We start from the raw sequence: 22198 nt of genomic DNA on the forward strand, positions 1-22198 counted from the left end.
GTGAAGACCACCAAAATAATAATCAGCTGTATCAAAAAACTTAACTTCATTGAAAGAGTCTGTCAGAGAGCTGTGAAAAATTAAAACATGATATTTCATTTCCAAAAACATGAGGCTAAAAATGGTATGCCAATAAGGTGTTTTATGCTGTGAGCAGTTGTGGTTTGCATTGGAAAAGGTACTAGTATGTTTTTTGTGAAGACAAAATGTGACATAATGATCATGGAATTGTGGAGCACGTTGTAATACACGTGCCAAAGTCTGTGAATAAGCATCCTTATTCGTAACATACTGTTTTGGTGCTGATTGCTGCTCCTGATCCAACAACTAATACCAACCATTAGAGCCTGATTTTGCCTCTTAGCGCTTGAGCTATATGAAGCGTGCTTAGTTTTTCTGCAGAGTCTGGGTGTGTGTGTATAGGAACCAGGAAAGGCTAGGGAGTTGAGTTTTTAAAATATAAAGGCATTCCTTTGAAATGTGCAAACTTTTTTTATTGGTGACAGAATATTATCAAATGTAAAGAAACAGAGCTGAGAAAAGCTGAATTCCTGAGCATGCTCTAAAATGTGACGAAGATAGATCTTTCTGAAAAAGATGGTCTGAACACAGTAAAATGTGTTTGTCCAAATACTTAAGATAAAGCAAAATTTTGCACAAAGAATAATTAATGTAAGTTTTTTCAAATTAGAAGAATCAGTCATGGAACCTTTGTAACAGCTGCTACTGTTAGTCCCAGCTTTCACCTCTGAGAGACACAAAGGTGCTTCTACTTGCCATACTTTCTGTTCTGTTGGGTACATTTTATTAAAATGAGCCATGTTTAGGCATGGTGAACCTGATTGTATTTCAAAACTGTCAGATTATATGTTTAAAAAACATGTCTGTAGGCAAAGCTCATTCAGGTCTCTAGGAGTTAAGGGTTTGTTTTAGGACTTTTTGTGCAGCCTTCCAAGAGCTTTAGGAATATTCATTATTCTGCTGAGTCACAACAAGTCACAACTTCAGTTATGCCTCTGCAGGAACAAAATAGCTTGAAAGTGCTGAAAAGAACACAGTGGGAGTAAGAATACTTACTGTACTGCGGGATAAGTACCAAAACTGGGGCTTGAAGAGAGGTGGGTGTGTTTCTTAATAGAGGCGAGAAAAATTTCTCCTTAAACTCTCTGAAAACTTTGATAAGACACATTATTGTTTTCATATAGTCTAAGATCTTCTGAAGCAGTAGCTACCACTTTATTCTCAGGATTACTTTTTGGTACGTTGATACTGAACTCTCCTGTCTTTCCTTCTGATCTTTTTAGTGGATTGTTGTCTGTCACAAATTTAAAGCTTTCCCAATTTCCCAATGCTTACAGAATTTATTCAACAGATTCTCCTTAACACTCTTACACTATTATTGAAAGCACATTTAAAAAAAAAAAAAAGTCAGGTACTTCTAAGAAGCTTCAGCAACCTTTTTGCTTGTAGGTCAATGGCTTCTCTTGGAAAGATGGAAAATCCTCCCATCTACTCCAGCTGCAGAGAAGTATACTGATTTAGCACAGCATCAATCCTCTACAGCACCAGGCCTCCATCAGTGAGGGACAAATAAAAGCTTGACACCCTTATTATAAAAGACAACTAGTCCTTATTTCTGTACTGGTAGGGTATCTGTTGCTCAAGCATTGATGGGTGGGTATATGATAGCAGCTAGGGGTTTTAGTAATTTTCTGTCTTCACTCTTACTCTTAAACCGTAATTTGTATTCAAAAACAGTGATAAAATTTCTTAAAACATACTATCTCACCCTTCTCATTTTGTGTTGATTTCTCTCTCCTCTGTCCTGTTGTTTTCTTTTAGTTTATATTTTGCATCCATTTTAGCTAACATAATAACTTAGGCTAATTACATAGAATAATTCACTTTTCTTGGTTTTATTAGCTTTCTGTAAATAGCCTGAAAATGCACTTAGCAGAAAAATCATTAACATTTTTGGCCATGGTAGAAGCAATCCAGTCAGCTGACTCTAACCCATTATTTTTGATAGGGTTCACAACTGCTACTGTTGTGAGGCAGTCTGTTTGAAATGCAGGCATTTGGTGTGGTATTTGTACTTTCATTAAGCAGTTATTGTGACAAGAACATTTTTGCTGCTCTTCATAAATATTTGGGGGACATCAACAGATGTGTTAGAAAAAAGATAAGGATTGGCATACATTTTTCCAAGCTGCCTTCCTGATCCTAAGCCCATTAGGGCATGCAAAATTTCTTCCATTGACTTCATTATATTTGGAGTCAGCCCCACTGTTCCATGTGCCATTATGGATTTCTTTTTTCCTTTCTTTTAAACAGGAGGAAGGGAGAAGGAATACAAAGACATGTCTGTTATCATCAGAGATAAAAAGCTGGCAGTACTAACCATCTAACTAAGACTAAAACGGCATTTAGTAACAGAATGGTCTGATACTGTGGGGGAGCTCTAGTAGCTGGTTAGATCAATCAGAGTCTCAACAGTCTTGACAAGTTTCTGATTTAATAGGATGAGCCTCTTTCCAGCTGTTAATAGTCTAAAAGATTTTAAGGTTTGACAGGAAAAAACTCAGCCTGAATTGCCATTGCCAGGAGTTTCTTCATGATTATGGTAAAAGCAGGCCATTTTCTTCCCTACAGAACGGGTCATGTTTTCAATCATTTTTAGTTCTTTCCTTGACTTGTTCAAGAAGGCAAAACCAAAGATAGCAAAGTTATCAGAGGCTGTTCATGGAGGCAAGAGAAACTGAATTGAAGCTGCTAACTGTGAATTAATGCACCAGTGGTCAAGCTTAATGTTATACTTGATTACTTCTTATTAATCTCTTTTTAAGATGAATGTCTTAGATGTCCAGATGTGAATGTGTGATAATTATGTGCAGCTAAAAAGCAGATGTTCTACCAATGACATGAAACTTCATCACATACAAACAGGAAAGGGAAGCAGTACTGAAAATCTTCATACCAATAGTGAAAGCAGAAGAAAGGGACTGCTGTTTGATAAAGAATCTGAAATATTTCTTTGACAAACAAAGCCACTGAAGTATTGTCGCCTGAGGAATGTATTTATATTTTTCTGAGATGAGTTGTAAAACTCCCACTCAGTTTAGCTTGAGAAGGAATTGAGCCATGCTATTTTTTCACAAATATAATCATTCAGCTGTTTTTGGTTTAAATTAGAGTGGTTTCAAGAATTATATATGCTGAATGGTGAGAACTGGATGGTGGTGTTTCACAGGATGATGATTGCCTGGTGAATAGTGTGTTCCAGCTGCCTGCCTGCTGACATATTCCTTATTAGAAAAGGAGCGTGATAAATAATTCTTACGCCTGTGTGACTTCAGCCAATGATTTTTGTACACTGCAGGAATACATAGCTTTTCTAAATGACCCTTTATCCTGCTGCCTTGTGAGGCTGGGAGTAATCAAGAAAGTCAAACTGTATACAGATGCAGTTTTAATACAGTTAAATACTAGTTCTTATCTTCAAATGACTCATTATCTTTCTAATGCAAGTTTTTACTGACTAAGAATAGTGGGCTTTAAATATTTACATGACTGTATTTTTAGTGACTCTAATTTTAAAAATAAAAATATTTATAAAAATTAAAACCTTTATCAAAATAAAAATTAATGGCGACAAATCTTCTGTTTTGGAATTTGGTTGGTAATGACAAAATTCTGTTTTGTGTGAAACTTGTCACTGAAAGGAAATCTTTGTTTCCTTTTCTTTATTTTCTGAGCTTTCAGGTTTCCTAGTGGTTCATGGTAAAGTGTTTTCCTGTCAGATTTCAGAAGTCTCAGCTATAGAGTGAATGGATAGTTTAGGAAAACTACAGTTGAATATTGGAATGTGTTACATCCGAGCTGTCTTTCACAGTCCAGCTGGGATGAGGAGATGTTTGCAGTGGCTTATGATGACTGACAGTGAGTGAGACAGCTCTGCTCCAGTGCTGGTGTGGTTGGCTTTTCTCCTCCTTATAATGTCCATTGCAATTGGCTCTACTGGGGATAATCCCAATTGTGAAGTGAAAGATACAGTGCTAGGAATGGCTTTTATCAGGGCTTCTAGTGCCACACATTAGAGCTGCACTTACAGAAAAACATGGGAAAGTTTAACTTCTGCTGTGTCCATTTTGCCATCCCTGCATAAATGGAAAGTTCAGTCTTTAATGCTGGGATAAGTCTGAATGCAGGCCAAAAGGCAGTAGATTGATTCCTTCCACCCCCCCCCCCCCCCCCAAAAAAAACCCCAAAGCAATTTAAGTGCCTCTAGTGTTAATTTTAAGCCATTAACATGACTGTATAAATAAGATGCTGCAATACTACTCTCTTAAGATACTGCTTTTCCTCCTTTGATGCAGATGTAATAATTTTCTACCTGATTGTGAACACAGGGTAGCAGAAGACTCCCCTGGCTTTGCTGGCTCAGGCTTGAATCCCAGTTGATAGTGGTGCCTATCTTAGTATAGTACTTGGAAATCTATGCTGACACAACTGTAATCTTATGAAAATCCACAGAGTATAGACATGTACTAAAACTGCTAACCACAGAGATTCAAAAATCTTAAGTGAGGTTGTAAAAATATGAGACAAGATTACACCACCTTCCTAAAAATCTGGCAAAGAAATGGTAGGATTATCATGAGTGTGATACCCTTTTATATTGTCTCAATTTTACTTATAGATTTTTAACTTGAGAAGTCAGCCCTTCAACTTTCCATGTACAGTTGCAAGAGAAAAAGTTTTTAGGTTTTTTGAAAGATTAAATTAGGTAAATTAAGCATGCTTTACTGTGCTTGAGCAGTTGCAGCAATAGGGAGGACATGAAATAGCCTTTGTTTTTTAGCCACGGTAAGTTCATTCATAAGTACTGGTGATGATTTTTAAATTAAGCATGCGACATTTGATTGCTGAACTATAATTTTAAAATCATAACTGGGTGAAATATTCAGAGTAGGAAATCCAGCAAGCCTGAGCTAACAAGATGGAAACATTTAAACAGGTCCTTGATTTGTGCTGACACATATTGATGCAGATGGCTTTAATGAAAAGTTCATCTAAGGAACCTTAATTGTCTCCATGTCTCCAATGAAGCTTGAAAAACTTCTGATGAGCTTTTTAAAATTTAACTTTATGTCACCTTCTTTAAAGAATCTTTTTGTAGGTTGGCTTGTATGTTTTCTGACATAGGTGAAGGAGGATAAGTGGATAAAGACTCCCATTATCTCTTCCCCACATTGTTCAAGGCTTAAGAAAGAAGTTTTGGCATTCCCGATGGGTTAGTTATTTCTGCAACTTAGTGATTTGTATGAAGCATGGAAATGGCCAGGTTCAAAATCCAAAGAGAGGCATTAAAGAAATGTATTATAAATATTTATGTGAGCATTTATTAGTATTTAGCTGAGTTGCTAACATAAGAATGTATTGTGGCTTAGTGCCCCTCTGTGAAGCTCATCCAGACCCTATGGATCATATCTCTTACTTGATACTCTGTAGGGATTAGCATGATAGGTACGCAGGCTTTCTTCTTGCTTCCTGGATGGAACGACTGTGTTTGTCTCTCTGTGTCCCTATATTTCACAGCTGTTACTTGCTATGTTTGTTAAGTGGAGACTAAAATCCATAATACGTAGTGCAGTCTAGAAAAAAAACAATGTCAGACTGTGTTTTGCTATGCAAAGCTCTGTGGTCATGAGTTAAATCAAGTCTGCTGTTTGGTTTTTTTTACTCTTTTTGCTGTTGTGGTTATCATTTTTTGTGCCCTTAGGACCTCCAAATATGGGCTTTTACTAAATTGTTCCAGGCTTTGTTCTAGGCAGAACAAAAAAACTTCAAAGGCATACATAAAGTATGTGAGAGACAACACTGACACCAGGAGAGAGGAAAATACAGGTGAAGTGTGGAACAGACTTGATTAGAGTGATTGCTGTAGTTTCTGGCAGTCAAAGAGCTTTTATGTTGTTGTAATCATTGGAGCATAGGTGGTACTTTGAAGATAGCATTTTACAGACATTTATAGTGAATATCTTACAAGTGAGAGAATAGGGAATTTCCTGAGAGTGCCTGCGTGCTTGCTCTGCATTCTTGCTCCGTCACGGAGACTGAGGTCCGGAAAGGAGGGAAACAGAAGCAGTTATTTCAGTTGTGGGAAGCTGGTTGTTTACGGATTTGTGAACAAATTCATATATGGCCCTCTGTGACCCCCTGTGAGAAACGGATTTAAGGACTGGCTAAAATAATACCCTTGGGCAATCTTACAGCATATAGGTAGCTTGAGGCTTCACAGAAGCTGCAGGGGTGATGGCAACCTTGAGTCTGCAGTGGCTGCTGCAATTAGTCTCTGTGGCAGAGCTGCTCTGTCCAGGGAGCAAAATTCCACCTACTTTAGGCTGTTAGGCATTTCTTTTCCCACCACAGAGTAAATAGTGACAACAGGTTTTTAGACCTAAAATATATCTTCACATTCTATTAGGTATATATGTCATGTGAGGACAATATTATTAATCTGAACTTGGGGGGTTTTTGAAGGGAAAAAATGAACATATTCCTCTAAAATACTGAAACTAAGTCAACAAATGGCACATCATGAAATTTCACATAATAGCTGACTTAACACTAAAGGGTGTTTTTGCTAGATTTACGGTAAATATCTTTTGATGGTGAGAAATACAATGGCATTCTTTTTTATTCACCTTGAACTTGAAGAAGGAGAGGGAAGACCATAGGTTGTCTAAGTCAGCATTTACATGTTAGCTCAGGACTGGATTTCTGGTCATAGACTTGTGTTTAGGACAAGGAGATAAAGATGTACTCTGCTGTCTGGTTCTGCACACAACCTTTCTGACTCTCATATTTGCCTCAGACCGCAGCAGACACCAGTAGACTGGTGTTGTATGCTACTGCAGAGTATTACCAGGATCTGTAGCCCCGGTGAAGAGATTCTACTAAAAACAAAGAGATTTCTGCTATTTTACTGATAATAACAAAATACTGAATTATAAACCATCACGAGTGTCTCTACTGGTGGGGCTATTTTTATACCTACTGATTCTTTACTGCTGATGTAATTGTATTTGAGTTATGTTTAATTCCTTACAGCTGCTTTTAAAATGAGATTGTATGCAAAAATGGTTGTATGACCAGTTAATGCAATTTTTTTCTGAGAGCACAATAGTTTAATAAATGTTTTCATGATAAAGAAATTGTTTTCTTCTTATTTTCAGATACCATGACCAACAGGATGTTACTAGCAACTTCCTTGGAGCAATGTGGTTGATTTCAATAACTTTTCTATCCATTGGATATGGGGATATGGTACCAAATACATACTGTGGAAAAGGAGTCTGTTTACTTACTGGAATCATGGTGAGTGAATTTATTAATTGGATTATGAGATTACGTTTGCTGTTATTCGTTTGCAATTAATCTCAAAACTTTTGGTAGTCATAAAGAAATATTTATCTGCTGGCTTGCAGAGTGTATGCTTAATCAGACCATCCCCATAGTCCTTCACTCATGGTAATGAAATGGAGTTTTTGGGTTTTTTAGGCAAAAATTTAGTAGCAGTGTAAGCAAATACAGAGAAACAAATTCCACCCGACATAATTCATAGCTTCAGAAATCTCAGTAAAGTCTTTCATTAAATGTTAAGGTATCATACCATCTTAATCATCTTTGAGCATGTGTAATTGGACCAGTACTAATAATGGATCTTCAGTTCTTACTTTTGTTTCTTAAAATTAAGTTATTCACAAAGAGACATGATGGTGGCTAAACTCTTGAAAGTATTTTGTTTGAGCATAGTTTTCTACTCTATTTCTTACAAGTCTAATAACCTATTATTTATAGCATTCCATTACTTTAATTGGAGTTATGTTGTGCAATTTGCGCAGTAAGAGCTTTTGCTCTTTTTTTTGCAGGAATTGTTAGGTCATGCATACTCAGTATATATTTATTAAGTGTATTTCATGTCCGGTTTTAATTTTTTTGTACTGCACCATTTGATCAAAGTTGGGTAGGGAGTAAGGCAATGAATTGTAATGCTGGGGAAATTTACAAAGATCTACAGCAAATTAGATGTAGACAAGTTCTGGATTCTGCCACTCTTATTTCTATCAACTTCTGTGTAAATGCCCCTGTGAATGAGAAAGGCTGAATGATTGTCTTATATGTACTGTATGTAACAACAAGATACATACTTGCTTCTGAATTTTTGCCATTGATTATAAGTCATGCAGTTCCAATATGTACCTGTGTTAAAACAGCTATATTGGGATTATGGCTGAAAGCAAATGCTATCAAATCATTGCCCTTTTTGAGTAGATATGTTGGTAAAATCTTAATTTATAATCAGTGTATATTTTATGTCCAGAGAGTAAAATGGACTTTTTTTTGTAATGTTTAAGGATTTTTTTACAAATGCTTAAAAAAAAAAAAAATTAAAAACACCTGATAGATTTCAGGTCTTTGACCTTTATTGATAAAGGCTTCCAATAAATTTTGCAAAAGGTGGCAAATGCATATCTCCTTAAATACAAAGTTTGGAGTGGAGTTGGAAGGTACAGGCTAAAAGCAGAGGAATGACTCAGTAGGCTTTTTTAGGAGCTGTTGGGTGAGCGCAAATCTGCCGTCTTCCAGGGTATTTGCCTTTACTCCTCTTCTTGTGTTGGGTATTGACGCCAGAGAGAATGAAATGTGGTCATAAATTCACTAGGGAAAGAGATGGAGATCCGTGTTTATTGCCACCTTGCAGTGCAGGGATTGTAGAATGAGGACAGAATCCTGATATGGAGTCGCTTCCATTGCTTCCTTGAAAAACTCAAGCATGGATTTATACACATCATTTTCACACACTGGCATCTCTTTTTCACAACTGGTAGACTTGTAAAATGTGTGGATGATACCTTCATGTCTCTAATTGGGTTTTTTTAGTGATTATAAATTCTGCAGCTGCTTTGGAAGAACAAAGGCTCCAATCAGGATGTCGTGGTAATGAATTTGGGATAAACATCTCCAGAGACAGAAAGCATTTTTAACAAAAAAATGAGCCAGTTAGCTGCTGTGTTACGATAGATAAAACAATAGTGAAAGCCTCACCACTGCTCACATTTATGTCATCTTTGAGAAGAAAAATGGAACAATGGGGAAAAGTCAGATGCTGAAATTACTCTGGGTTTTGGGGGGGTTGCTTTTTGTTTTGTTTTGTTTTGTTTTTGTAAAGGATCTGCGCATTATGGAGTATGACACAGTGAATATAATAATGAACTCTCTTCTAGCCTAACCTGCAATACCAAAAAACTTACAGGTCTTGAATATCATTCTTTAAAACCAATTACTCTTCTGAAACTTGTACAGTAACTAATTAATGTTCGTTGTGGAAAATATAGATCCTAAAAGAGCAGACCTAGTGATTATTATTTCAGTAGGACCAATTGGTGGTCTAATTGAAAGATACACAAGGGTAATGGTTGAATGGATGTAGTAAAATAAAAGTGTATATTTGATTTTGAGAGGTAAAGTGTAATTCCCTAGCATCTGAAGCAGCAAATACGTTGCTGGATTGTGTGATCAATACCAAATACCACTGAGTATTTGCTCAGGATGGAAGGGGGAATAAATAGAAGTACTTGTGAATACCAGAGTAGTTATACAGACCACTGAAGAGTTAAGATTGGCTTTGTGGAACTGGTGCCCATGGAAGCCTCCTTTGGTGTCTTGATCCCTATGAAGGAAGGGCCCGGGTGCCCTGTCTGTCCTGCCACTTCTGCCTTAGGAATTGCTTTCTGTGCAATGGAAATGGGAGTGCCCAGGCTGAACTCTGCCTTGTAGTCCAGCCTGGGAAGTGGACTTTGTGCAGTGTGCTGGTGGCACCAAGCTGTGTTGGCTATTGAAGTTGTAACTACTGCTGTCTGGAGTCACTGGTATCAAGTGACATCTTTTAAATTCTACAAATGCACACTGCTGGAAAATAGGAAAATGTTTACACATATTCAAATTATAACAAAAAGAAAAATGCCTTGAGAATTCTTGAGAGTAAGATAGCAAAGAAGTCTCTTTAATGTATTAGAGAAATTGGGGGAAAAAACCCTCAAAAAACCCTGTGAACAAAGAAGGCAAGCGGTGAAAAAATATGAACAATTTACAGTTTGATCTTGCAAAGCACTTAAATATATGAAACTTTTCTGAAAATACTGACACAGAGTGATACAAAGATGGGTCAATGCAGAGATGTTTTAGAGACAAGCAAGTGAAACTGAACTGGATGCCTAAACTCAATTACCAGTGTTCTTCCAATGAGACTTCACTAGGCAGCAGTAGTAGACTGTGGGCCAGGTGGACTATAAATCGATGGCAAATGTATCCTCTGCCCTCTGTATACATTAGGCAGGTCTACAAGAGTGTGATGGATGGATAAAAATACGGCTGGTGTCACTGTTCTCAGAACAGGATAGAGAGGAATAGATGAAATGCAATTGTCCTGTCACAGGATGCAGTTGGTTGGGTATAGCTTGATGAAGTTTGCTTTAAATGAAATATATGTTGTTTCAAAGTATTTGTTTGTTAATGTGGAAATTACAGTTTAGTTGCTTCTGTTGTTGAAATGAACTTCAAAGAGATTGTTAGGCCTATGAAAGAAAAAAATAAGTTTCTTAAATTTGTACAATAGATGTGGGAAAGATTAGCATTTTTTCTTGCAAAAATTTTAAGTGTCATCTTTTAGCTACAGTATTTGAAGACCACTCAATGTAGATGAATTCTTATTAGAGTAGTTACAATGCAGTCATTGCTTACAATCTGGCTTTAGGGACGATAGTTTTTATTAGTTCCAAATTGTGAATCAAAAATTAATAAGATCTCATTTTAAATCTTCTCATGCTGAAGGTTTTAATGTCCTTTGAAAGTATGCATTTAGTTCTAAACAATCACAGTTTCTTTCCTATGAATCATTAAAAAAGTGATGAGGATGAGGTGTTTCTGCTGTGAGAATAGAGGACTCTTCATCTAAGGCTAAATTTTGATGTTTGATGTTGTGCAAATGGTAATTATAGACAGCCGGGTCTTACCAATAAATACAGAAAACTATCTAAAAGAGGAACATGGCACTTGGAGTAGCAATTTCTACTGCTACTGTCTTATAACTGTCTTATTTTTTCTTGGTAGCAAAATCTTTGAAATTTAATTGTTGCTAGACCGTAAGAAAAAGAGGGAGAAAACAAATAGATCCTAACTGCGGAGTTAATATTGTCTGCATGTCTTCTGGGATGAGTCCTGAAAAAGAGAAAAATAACATAAACATCAGATTTGAGCAATCAAATATGAAAATTATTTTATATAACTTTATGGATAATGTACAAAAAAGGTTGTAAATTACTGTGCAGAATAATGTCTAAAACACTGTGTGATTTTCTGAAAACTTTTGTTCACATTGTTTAATTGTGTAGTGTGTTGGAGAAACATAATGGTTTATGAAACACAGAAGTGTATTTTGAATTACACTCTAAAAGCTGAAAAGGTATGATCAGTTCTAGTTAGAGCACTAACTGCTGTGCTATCTGTGGATAAGAGGATATTTCAAAAATCTAGAACACTGCTCAGTTTTTACTTCCGTGAGAGTGCAGAAAATATGAAAAGCTTTTCATATGAATTGATAGCATCTTGGGTCCATGTCTCAGATATATGCTAGAGTTTAATTCAGTTGGTTCTTATAATTCAGTAATTAATACAAGTGACATCAGGACTTAGAAGAGATCGTTTGTTCCTTCTAGCATAGTACAACCTAAGCAGACAATGTATTGAGCAGAAATTTTATATGGAGAAGACAGTTAATGATGCCTGAATTCTTAGGGATACAGCTATTAAAAGCTGGGCTGCTGAGAAACTTGTCATCTCCTCTATTGTTGTTGCAGCACAAAAAATTGCAAAAATAGAAACTTTTGTAGGAAAAAAACATAGTTTGGGATTATTTTATGACTATGGCTTGTTGGAAACTTTTAACTGAAGCAAAGAAAAATAAATTATCAAAATCAAGTTGAGAAGCTTCAAAACATGATCCCTGAAGTAGTGGTTGAGAGGGCAGTAATCTGAAAAGCGAGACAATGGCAGAGGCTCTACTCCATTTGAGTAAACAACATCTCTTGAAGGGTTTCACCATCTTTCAAAATTAGAAAAATTAAGGGAAAAAAAGATTCTGCAGAAGGTCTTTAGTTTGTACCAGTAGACCAGGGACGTTCTTGAAGTTTCAGAGGGCACAGGAACTGTTTCTCACTTAGATCTAGTTATGGATGCCTTTCAGCAAATTCAAAGGCAGTTAGTTCCTGGCTGGAATGAGCAGCAGTTGTCTCATGCTGTCTTTGTTTATGTAGGTATCACTGGAGATGATGACTGTTGCGACAAAATTTCTTTGTTCTGAGAAAATGTAATTTCATCTGCAATAACTTCAAATTTAGTGCAGCAGTTTTCGTATACTTTTACACATATTGTCATGAAACTTTTGTATTTACAACACAGGTGATGAACAAGAGCAACACTGGTAGCTTTCACCCTGAATTATTAAAGTGATATTTCCCATCAGTCTTATAGCCTGTTAAGCCTGCTTATTTAATGAAATTAGACTTCAACCCTTGGTCAGCATAAAGCTTTTTATACTTATTGGGATAAACAGTCCAGGGGTGTTTTAGCTGTTATGACCACTGAAGGTTTACCAGAGCCCTAGTCACCAGGGCATGTTCAATTGTTGGGCTTCTCTGAGTTAACATTACAATCATTTATACATTCCCCTGTAGAAGAGATATTGTCTTCATGGTGTAAATCATTATGTCCCGTGCTGTCCCAGATGTCTCTCCTAGTACCCAGCTTTCATTACTCAAAAAGTTTACTTCACCCTCACCTATGACTACCCATTATTATATGTGGCAGTATTTAATCAATTTCACATTTATACATAACATTTAATGGTCTTCATAATTTTTATTTTTGCAACATTGCTAAAAACCTTATGGTCTAATTAGAATTAAACAAATCTGCTTGTCTACTCTTGTATGGATCAGAAGTTTAAATGTTGCAGTAAAGTTCTAGATGTGGTGCAGACAAACTCCAATGAAGACAGTAGTAGCCAGGCAAATACTGAATACATGAAAGTATAAATAATGCAAAGATATTTTGGATCACCCTTTTGGCTGAGATGGCATAGTTGTTGTCCTATTACTCATCTTATTTTGTTTCAGTCTTGCAAGGTTACACATCTCTCCCAGTAAACAGTGACAAATGCAAACTCACATTTATACAGCACCATTTCCCTAGCCTCTGTCTGTCTTGTTTTGGAGAGGTGTTTTGTTTTTTTTTTTTACTTCAAGCAACTTTTTTTTTTAAATTTTTTTTCCCTTCCCTGGTGGTCCTGGTATGTCCACCTCTGAGAGAGCCAAATGAACAAAATACCTGTTTAAATTCTTACAGGATTTTCATTTTATGCAGAGCAGCAGGAGGAATATTGTGCCTTTTCTGGTGCAGAGCTAAATTTCCCACCAGAACCATATGTCTGCAAAGCGCACCTTCTCTCTCCCTCAGTGGATCCCAAGGGAAGTGAGCAAGAAATGTGGCAACTTCCTTCTTTCAGCTACAGGCAAGTATAGCAGGACATTTTTGTGACACCTACACCACTAAAGATTGCACTTCACTTCCAGTCCAGTAAACCAGAGATGCCAGGAGACTTTCAGCTGAGGCATTGATGCAGTGTTGCTTCCCTTCTCACTGATAGCACTGTCCAGGCATGTATATAACCTTCAGGTGGTTGCAGGAGTGACTCAATTCACTGTTGTCTTGTAAAGGTGTCTTGAAACCTTACCAAAAAAAGAACCAAGTGACAATGCCAGAGGCACGTACTTAGAAGACAACAGGGTTTCTCTACTGACTAAATTCTGCTTTCAATGCTAACTGAAAATGCAGCCATTGCTAAGGCTTTATTTGCCTTAGATAAACTCTGATTGAAGAATTGAATACACCTCTCTGGCTATCAGTAAAACTGAACCTTGATGAGAATGTTAGATGCGCGTACCTGCTAGACTTTACTTGAAGTCTGAACCCTGCAGTTTTGCAATCACTCTATTGCAGCAGTGTGAACCCTCAGTCTCAGCACTTGTGAGTGGTAGTAAAGGCATGGTCTTGATCTGGATTCCATAAGCACATTTTCATTCTGTGCTTTGGGATATGCCAGCTTTTTCACTCCAGCTGCTTGCTATGGCTGTGTCAGCTGTGGTTTACCATAATGTGAAATTCTCTGTAGTAACTTTCAGTTAGTCAGCTTTGATATGGTGGTTGTGCTGACATCAGCAGAAAGCTCAGGGTGGGTTGCATGAGTGAGGAGGACAGAGGATTGTGATTGGACTGCAAAAGGCATCTCAGCTGGTATGTAGTAAGTATATTGATGAATAACTTTGACAAGGAGGAAAAGGCAAAGTCAGGTCTAGTATGATGTGCACACTGTACCTGGATAATACAGACCTACAACCTTTATTCGTATTTGTATTCCTGTAGCACTTCAGGACTCTTAACACCTGATCCTGTTGATACCAGTACTGTATAAAGAGAATAGAAATAAATAGTCCAAATTACTGAACAGTTTACCATTCCTGTAGAGCAAACAGAATGGAAGAATTATGTAGGATCAGAACAAATGGTCTTGGCGTACCAGAATCTGATGTACCTTCACTAGTTTTGCTAGGCTTTGTAGTAAGTAAAATCCTAAACAAAAAAGGAGAAGCTTTTAAAAGAAAACTGTATTTCAGATTTATATGTGTTTCTAGAGAGCTTTTACTAAGTAAATAGGTGATGCAAAGAATCTTGTCTGAAAGAGCTTATTAGAGCTAAAATCCATGAGGAGTCATAAAATAATTGCAACTGAGGGCAGATGTTCTGTATATGATGCCATGGAGAAGGGACTACATCAACACAGAGCAAAATAACATCATAAGAATGACAGGCAAAGAAAATAACCATTGCAGCAATCTCTGATGTGTCTAAGACATAGTTGGCTTTGTTGAACCAGTTGAAAGGAGGCTTGCAATAATTCAGGACTAAGTGCCAAGAGGAGACACTGTGCAGAAGATAGGAAAAGTTGCAATTTATGATGCCTGAGGGTAAAGTGAAAGATAACACCAAGTAATAATCATGCTTTTATCTGAAAGTCATGTTTAAGCGTTTTGTTCAGTTGCTAAGCTTAAAGTATAACTTAAAATACAATTAATTTCACGTTTCTTCTCTTTCCCTTTTCAAATAGCATGGGCTTGACATCAGTGCCTGATGACATTATTTGTTCCCCCCTCAATTTAGTCCAGCCTTCCATTCATTTTTTTAAGGAGTATCAGTCATCATTTAGGCTTATGTAACTGAGAAAATTATTATCCTGCTAGTGTTTAACAAGTGCCTAAGTATATATGAGTAAAATGCTGTCGCGGGTTCGGTTTGTAACCGGGCGGAAACACCAATTTAGTGTAGTGGTTTGGTCCAAAATACTCATTACTGTTTATCTGCTGTGAGATAAGAATTAGGAGAAATGCAAAGCAGGCACCAAACTTAAAAGAATATAAAGCAGTTTATTAACAGACCTAAAAGAGGGAAAAAAAGAAAAATAAAATTATACCACCTTCAGAACTCTCCTCCTCCCCCCACCTTCCTCCCTTCTCCCACTGACAATGTGAAAAGACAACCCTTAAGATGTTCAGTCTGTTTACCACTTCCATAATAACCTTGTTTAGTCCATTTAGAAAGAGAAGTCTCTTCTTGCTCATGCTATGAAAACATTATCACAACGAGACAGCTACCCACTTCCAAATATTGTTCAGTCCATTTAGGAAGAGGAGTCTCACTGCCTGCGTGTGAGTCCCTTCCCCCGACTTGCAGCTTTTCCCACAACTGCTTTCGAGGGTCCACTCTTGAAGTTTTTTGGGGTACAATTTTAAGGTTGAGCCGTTCAGAAACAAGAACAGAGGCCCTTCTCCTTCCCTGGGGGCAAAGGGTCTTCATCATCTTCATTGTTAGGACTATCTCTGGGAGCATCTCTAGGAACTGAGGTTTCTCCTTTCCCATTTGGAGCAAAAGTCCTCATCTGGTCCATCTCTCCCTGTCCAAACTTCTCATGAAATTACAGCTGCGTCAGCATCTGCCTATCTCAGTGCAGGTGCTTTTGCTTACGAGTTGAACACTCCACCCCCCATATCTTCATGGAATTACAACAGGATACTCTGATATATCATAGCTTCACAACAGAATTTCAGCTTTAAGCATCTCCTCTCTCTCTTCCCTCAGGTTTTCAGCTCTTCACAGCAATAAAAGGGTTAATCTCACCTCGGTCTTGCAGCTTTGCATCTGGAATGTTGAATTTTTCTTATCGCAGTGGGGAGGGGGGAGAGCCGAGCCGCTCCGGCTGCCCACGGCAAGGCAGTGGGGGGGGTTCCATGGCTGGAACAGGTCCATCGGCTCCAGGATGGCCGTGGCCCGGCCCGGCCTGGCCCAAGCAGTGCCCGCAGCCACCTGTCCCAGCACCAGAAACGAGAGAGAGCTTGGGGGGGAGTTTGTCTATTCTTAAGTGTGGATCACAGAGGTGGTCACAACTTTAAGTGGCTTAGAGAATTGTCCATATTCAAACTGGCCAGCTGATAGGTTCTATCAGTTCCCAGAGGAAACTGTAAGCACCCCTTAGCAAGGACATCCCTTCTGGGACTATGCTTGCTAACCTATGACAAATGCCAATATAGACTTCTACTTACATTTCTATCAGGGAAACTCATTTTGGATTCTAGGCATCAAAGAAGGTACTGGAGAATGGCTTTCACAGACTGTTGCTTGCCTGCATGAGCATTTGAACTTAAGGCATCATTCTTTGTCCTTAACAGGAACACCACATTTAGAATTAAAGATACAAAGAATGTCCTCAAGTTGTTTGCAGTCAAATCAAAGTGTTTTCATAAGAGACAACAGCTAGACAGATTGACAATCAAGACGAGTTCTATCCAATGTAAAGGGTTGTGAACCTTATGCTAAAGGTTGTACTGCTCACAAATGCAAATTCTACATCACCGTCAGAGATCTCATGCCACTGTGGAGGCCAGAGTTTGTTGATTTGCTCAGTTGAAGACTGAGGATATGTTTATTTCCAGACTTCTTGCTTTTACTGTAGACTAATATGCTACACTTCATATCAAGCAAGAAATACTGTGCATTCAGGATGAAATTCATGTGCTTCAACTTCCAATCCTTTCAAACAGGAAATAGGCATTGCTCAGCTCATCAGCAGAGTCCTGATCTTGTTGTTTTAGATCACAGTTCTTAAATCTTCTCATGCTTTAGTAGATAATTTCATTCAGCTAGTACATGCTCTCTGAAAAATAGAAACATTCAGGTACATCAGCTTTTAAAACTGGTGGTTGCCGGCAAATGCTTGATCATAGAATACTTGAACACCATCAAATTAATGGATGGTTAATTCTGTTATTGCCTGTTTCCATTAAGTGGAGCAAATGAACGATGTAGTCAAACCTTAACTTTGGCTTGATCAATTTGCTTACACTGTCTGCATGTGTTATAGTAATTTCTGTCCTAAGTGCCCTTAAAGTCAGGCTGCTTACCAAGCCAAAATACACTGCAATAACTCTGTAATGCAGGAGATGGTCAGGCAGCTGACTAAGGAGTGTGAATTCCAAATAGAATTGATTAGTGCTTTGATACTTGAAAATATATACATTCCTGCCTTTTTCATTTTCTTCATCTTATATATAATTCTCCTGAACAAGAGCTTGAAGCAAAGATTTACTTAATTATTTACTTTAAAACAGGATAAAAACAATGATGTTGAAAGTTATAAAATGCGGTAATCAAATATAAGACGTTGTAGAATTTTATTCTCTAGAAAACCCCTCCTGCAGTTGAAATAATTATTACTCAATCTTTTACTTAGATTGAGTAATTTTAATATATAAATAGCTGCTGCATTGCATAGTATTGATATAACAAATAAACAGCATATAAGCTGACCTACTGATTTTCCTATCAATCAGCATATTCAAAAACTGTGGCAAGTATCATACATACAATGCTACCATTTTTTAAAGTAACTGTATTGCCTCTATTTAATTTCTACAATTTTGAGTCATTCTCACTTTATTAGTATTTTTAAGGATGTTGAGCTTTTTAGGGGAGTCATGTAATACTGCAGATCACCGTAACATGAAGTATTAATTAGCATCATGTAGTTTAAGTGGCATTTTAGTCATTGTTGTAAGCTGATATGAGTGATTGTTTTTCTTCAAAGTACTGTGAAGTGTAAACAGGCAGGTAGTATAATACTTCCTACTTCTGGAGAAATACTAAAAGAGCCTATGTTCATCATAGAGGTGGTTGTCACAGCTTGCCAGTGACAGCATTGTGATGCTGCAGGCAGTATATTTTATGTGAGACTTAAAACTGCTGGTTTTAACAGCACTTGGCCCTTACAGCTGCTGTGCCACTTTGAAAAAGCATGAGACTTAATCACAAAGGCTGGAATGATTTTGCCTCAAACCAAACTCTTTTGCCTGCCACCATTCCTCTAGTATTTTTGAGGGGAACTGGGAAAGAATGGTCTAGTATTTCTCTCCCCCAGTAAATTGGCTTAAACAGGTGTTCTGTGCCAGTGGGGTCTGTATTAAAAAGCTCATTTCCATTCTAGCTTTCTTGCTGTTAGCAAGCAGAACTCCAGTTATGTCATTATATCAAGATCTGGCCCCTGGTTTTCCTGACATACTGAACCAAAAGATGTCTGCTTTTATCTTCATTTCCTTGGTATTATATGGGGTAATTTATTAATTTATTTGCCTACAGAGAAATCTTCTGCATATTAGCATCTCCCTTGACAGCAAGAAGACTTAAAGAGTGCTGTGGGGAGGTAGGACATGTTAGAGCATCTCCTGTCTAGTCCTCTTCTCAGAAGGCTCAGTGGACTCCTGGAGTATTTAGTCTTAAGCTGCATGGCTTAAGACAGTATGGCCTGTCTTCTTCCTTTTTAACTGTTAATGGGGTCTGGAGAAGCAAGGGAATTTTTAGCACCATTTTGACTCATGGTGAGAGCAAAACTTCAAGTAATTTCCCATGAACTTCCATCATCACAGGACTGGAGAAAAGAGAGATAGAGAACAGCAAAAGCTTAGTACTGAGGACAGGAGAGAAGCAGGAAATGCAGCAAAGTTATGAGCAACTCATTTGAAGGAATTCTGAGAGCTGTTGAGGATGGAAGATGAGAACTAATTGTAGAAAATTAGGTGCTTGAAAGGAATTGGATGGATTTCTTGGAGCAATCTACCAGGGAAATGAAGAAACAAAGGCTTTCACAAAATTCATTGTGTGCCTCAGTAAGTACACAGAGAGAAAAAATTCAGGTTTTTAAGGACATTGTGTGAAAAGGGGTTTCCAATGAGTTAATTTATTTTGCAGTCTCTATGTTTGTTAATGGATTTTGTATTTCGAAAGCTAAATTCTGAGATTTCTTCTGGATTTTCTGGAGTTGGTAAGGCAGTTATAGATGTGGGGGATAGAGAGAGAATAAATTTATGAGAGAAATACAGAATGAATAGGAGAAAGCTCTGTGAATGAAAATGTGTTAAGCTTCAATGGACAATGAGAGATTGCTTTATATTGGAGAGTAACTGACACAAGTGCAATAAGAACTAGATTGAAATGATGTTAAACAGATTAGAATTAGATTGGAATTGCAAGTTAAACACACCCTCATATATTTAATGATATAGCTATACTTTTTTTAAAAAGAACCTGTAAAAATTTGTTTATAAAAACAAAATACTAAGGCAGCAGAATTTATAAATAATGTAAAGTAAATGATACCTCTAGATGTGTATAATTGACAGTGCTTCTTATTACTTGGCTCATTTTAGCCTCCTTTCCGTTTCACCCGGCCCATACAATAGTGTTTAAATTTGTGATGCTGATAAAGGCACTGTCATTTGAAAGAGACAGGAACCTTCTGGCATTAGCCTGTTGTGGACATGTGTGTCCATGTATATACATGCATGTGCAGACATATACACAGCACAAATTAGAAAATCGGTATTTTCTCCAAGGTTTGAAGACATGGTCCTGTGTGTGTGTTCTATTTTATATGGTAATAAGATAAGCAGAAATAATACAGGAAAACATCACTGAAGGACTCAAAACAACAGGAAAATATACTAAAGTGAGTAAATACTAATTTTGCTATTATTTTTAGGCCCTACAGAAAATCCTAAGAAACTTTTCTTTTGTGTGTGTGTGTTGCCAAATACTAATCTAATCTTATTTTCTCTTTAGCAGTTGCTATAACCTTGAGAAAATTTTTAAGAACAGGGTGCTCTGTTACTAACATTCTGGCTTTAAAAAGTTATTTTTATCACCCCCTTTATTTATGCATTAGAAATGGGACATGTTCAAATTTTTAACGCCTGCAGGAAAGAAAAGGAAAAGCAGAACTTTGAAATAATGCTGCTCACTAATTATTTTGGTGCCTTGACAGTTTACCAACCTGTAAATATTGACTTTTCATATTACTCTGAAATTAAATAGCTGTAGCATGTTGACTGTATTTACCTGAGATGAATCACCTGATGCCTGCCATACTTCTACAGGAAAGGAGAAACTTCCTCTAAAAACTCTGCAAAATGCAGTAGTAACATCTTGGGGGTTTGTTTTATTGTTTTCAGGGTGCTGGGTGCACTGCACTGGTGGTAGCTGTGGTGGCAAGGAAGTTAGAACTTACCAAAGCTGAAAAACATGTGCATAATTTCATGATGGACACCCAGCTAACTAAAAGAGTAAGTCACACTTTATATTCACAACTGAAAAGGAATACTGTGTATTTATTTCTGCATTTCTTTTTAAGTAGTGTCCTGCCCGGTACCCCTGCTGAACATTATCGTGGGTGTGATTTTGAAAGATTAGAGATTGAATGCCTTAAGTTCATCTCTAAATTGAGGGCAACTGCAAGGTGTCAAAAAATTTTGAGGATTTCAATATTGTATAGAGGGTTCTTGTAACTGGAAGGTAGTTGGTGTTAATTAGTTAATAGTCTAGTTTCACAGCACTTACCTGCTGTGAAACTAGAGTACTGTATTAAACCAAAAGCTATGTGGCATATGAAAATACAATTTTTTTAGCTAAAATAGGTGAAATAACAGTTAAAAACAAGAATTTCAAGCTATGAGAGATGTTCTTAAGAAAACAAAGTTTCAGGGTTTGTGAGTGAGGCAGTCTTTCCAATTGCTTTTTGTACACAACGCATGGTTTATTTTTAGCAGCACACAGTGCTGAAGCGTTCTGAAAGATGTTTGTTTATATTATTTTTAGAAGAGATTGTTATTGAAAAAATAGAAATCATTGGTATTCAAAGAAATATTTTAAATGAAAGAAAATGCAGCAAACAAAGAAGTAGAAATGAATGCTGAAAGGAATCAGGTCAGTGTTGAGGGAACAAGTGAGTAGTAGCTGTACAGTCCACTCAGCTTGTTTAGTCTTCATTATTGAGAAGAGCCAATGTGGGGACAAAGGTCCTTTTAATCACAACAGGAGTTCAGCAGAGTTTCTCCTTACCAATGTGTTCAGAGGGATGTCAATGCCTAAGATGGAGACAGTAGTTCTGCTCCCGGCAAGGAGGAGGGTGACTGCCCTGGTACAGCTCCATGCAGCGTTGCAGCGCTGCACTTCCAGGGAGCTCTGCAGCAGAGAGCCCTGTCCTATCCCGACATGCTGTGTTTCTCAAAACACTGCTCTGTCTGTGCTGGCTCTCTCATTTCTGTGCTGCTCACCACTAACAGCCTGTATCTCCTCTAAGCAGTCACAGTGGGGAAAGACTAAGGATGCGTGGGAAGACAGTTCTTATATAGGTAAAAAGGGTCTCTGACACAAAGTGGCTTTCTGAGCTTGTTAGTTAACACTCCTATTGCAGTCAGTTATGGTCTTGTTGATACTAGACCACAGAAAACAATTTGTCCCTTCCTAACACAGTTACTTTTCTAGGGTTATCTGAGAGCTGAGCCCAAAATGTCTTGCAGAGATTGGCCAGATTTTGAGTCTGGTGTTTATTTATTTATGCCTTCTGAAGTTTATTTTGTTCACCTTCATATAAATCTCAGTGTTAGTCTAATACTTTATCCAAGTGGTACTTTCACAC

At 37.4% G+C, this 22198-nt stretch overlaps 1 protein-coding gene across 5 annotated transcripts in view; it reads left to right on the forward strand.

Moving 5' to 3' along the window:
• The window catches only part of KCNN2 (potassium calcium-activated channel subfamily N member 2), a 72758-nt gene that overhangs the window by 38756 nt on the left and 11804 nt on the right, over nt 1-22198 (forward strand). For 4 of the 5 annotated variants that reach the window (XM_039567206.1, XM_039567207.1, XM_039567208.1 and 1 more), the window contains 2 exons: nt 7239-7380; nt 20733-20843. In XM_039567206.1, coding sequence (XP_039423140.1) covers nt 7239-7380; nt 20733-20843 — 253 coding nt within the window. Of the gene's footprint in view, nt 1-7238; nt 7381-13490; nt 15453-20732; nt 20844-22198 lie in introns of those variants that run through there. The other variant, XM_039567211.1, reaches the window with a different exon arrangement.

Source organism: Corvus cornix, chromosome Z, assembly GCF_000738735.6.
Source record: "Corvus cornix cornix isolate S_Up_H32 chromosome Z, ASM73873v5, whole genome shotgun sequence".
NCBI lineage: Eukaryota > Metazoa > Chordata > Aves > Passeriformes > Corvidae > Corvus > Corvus cornix.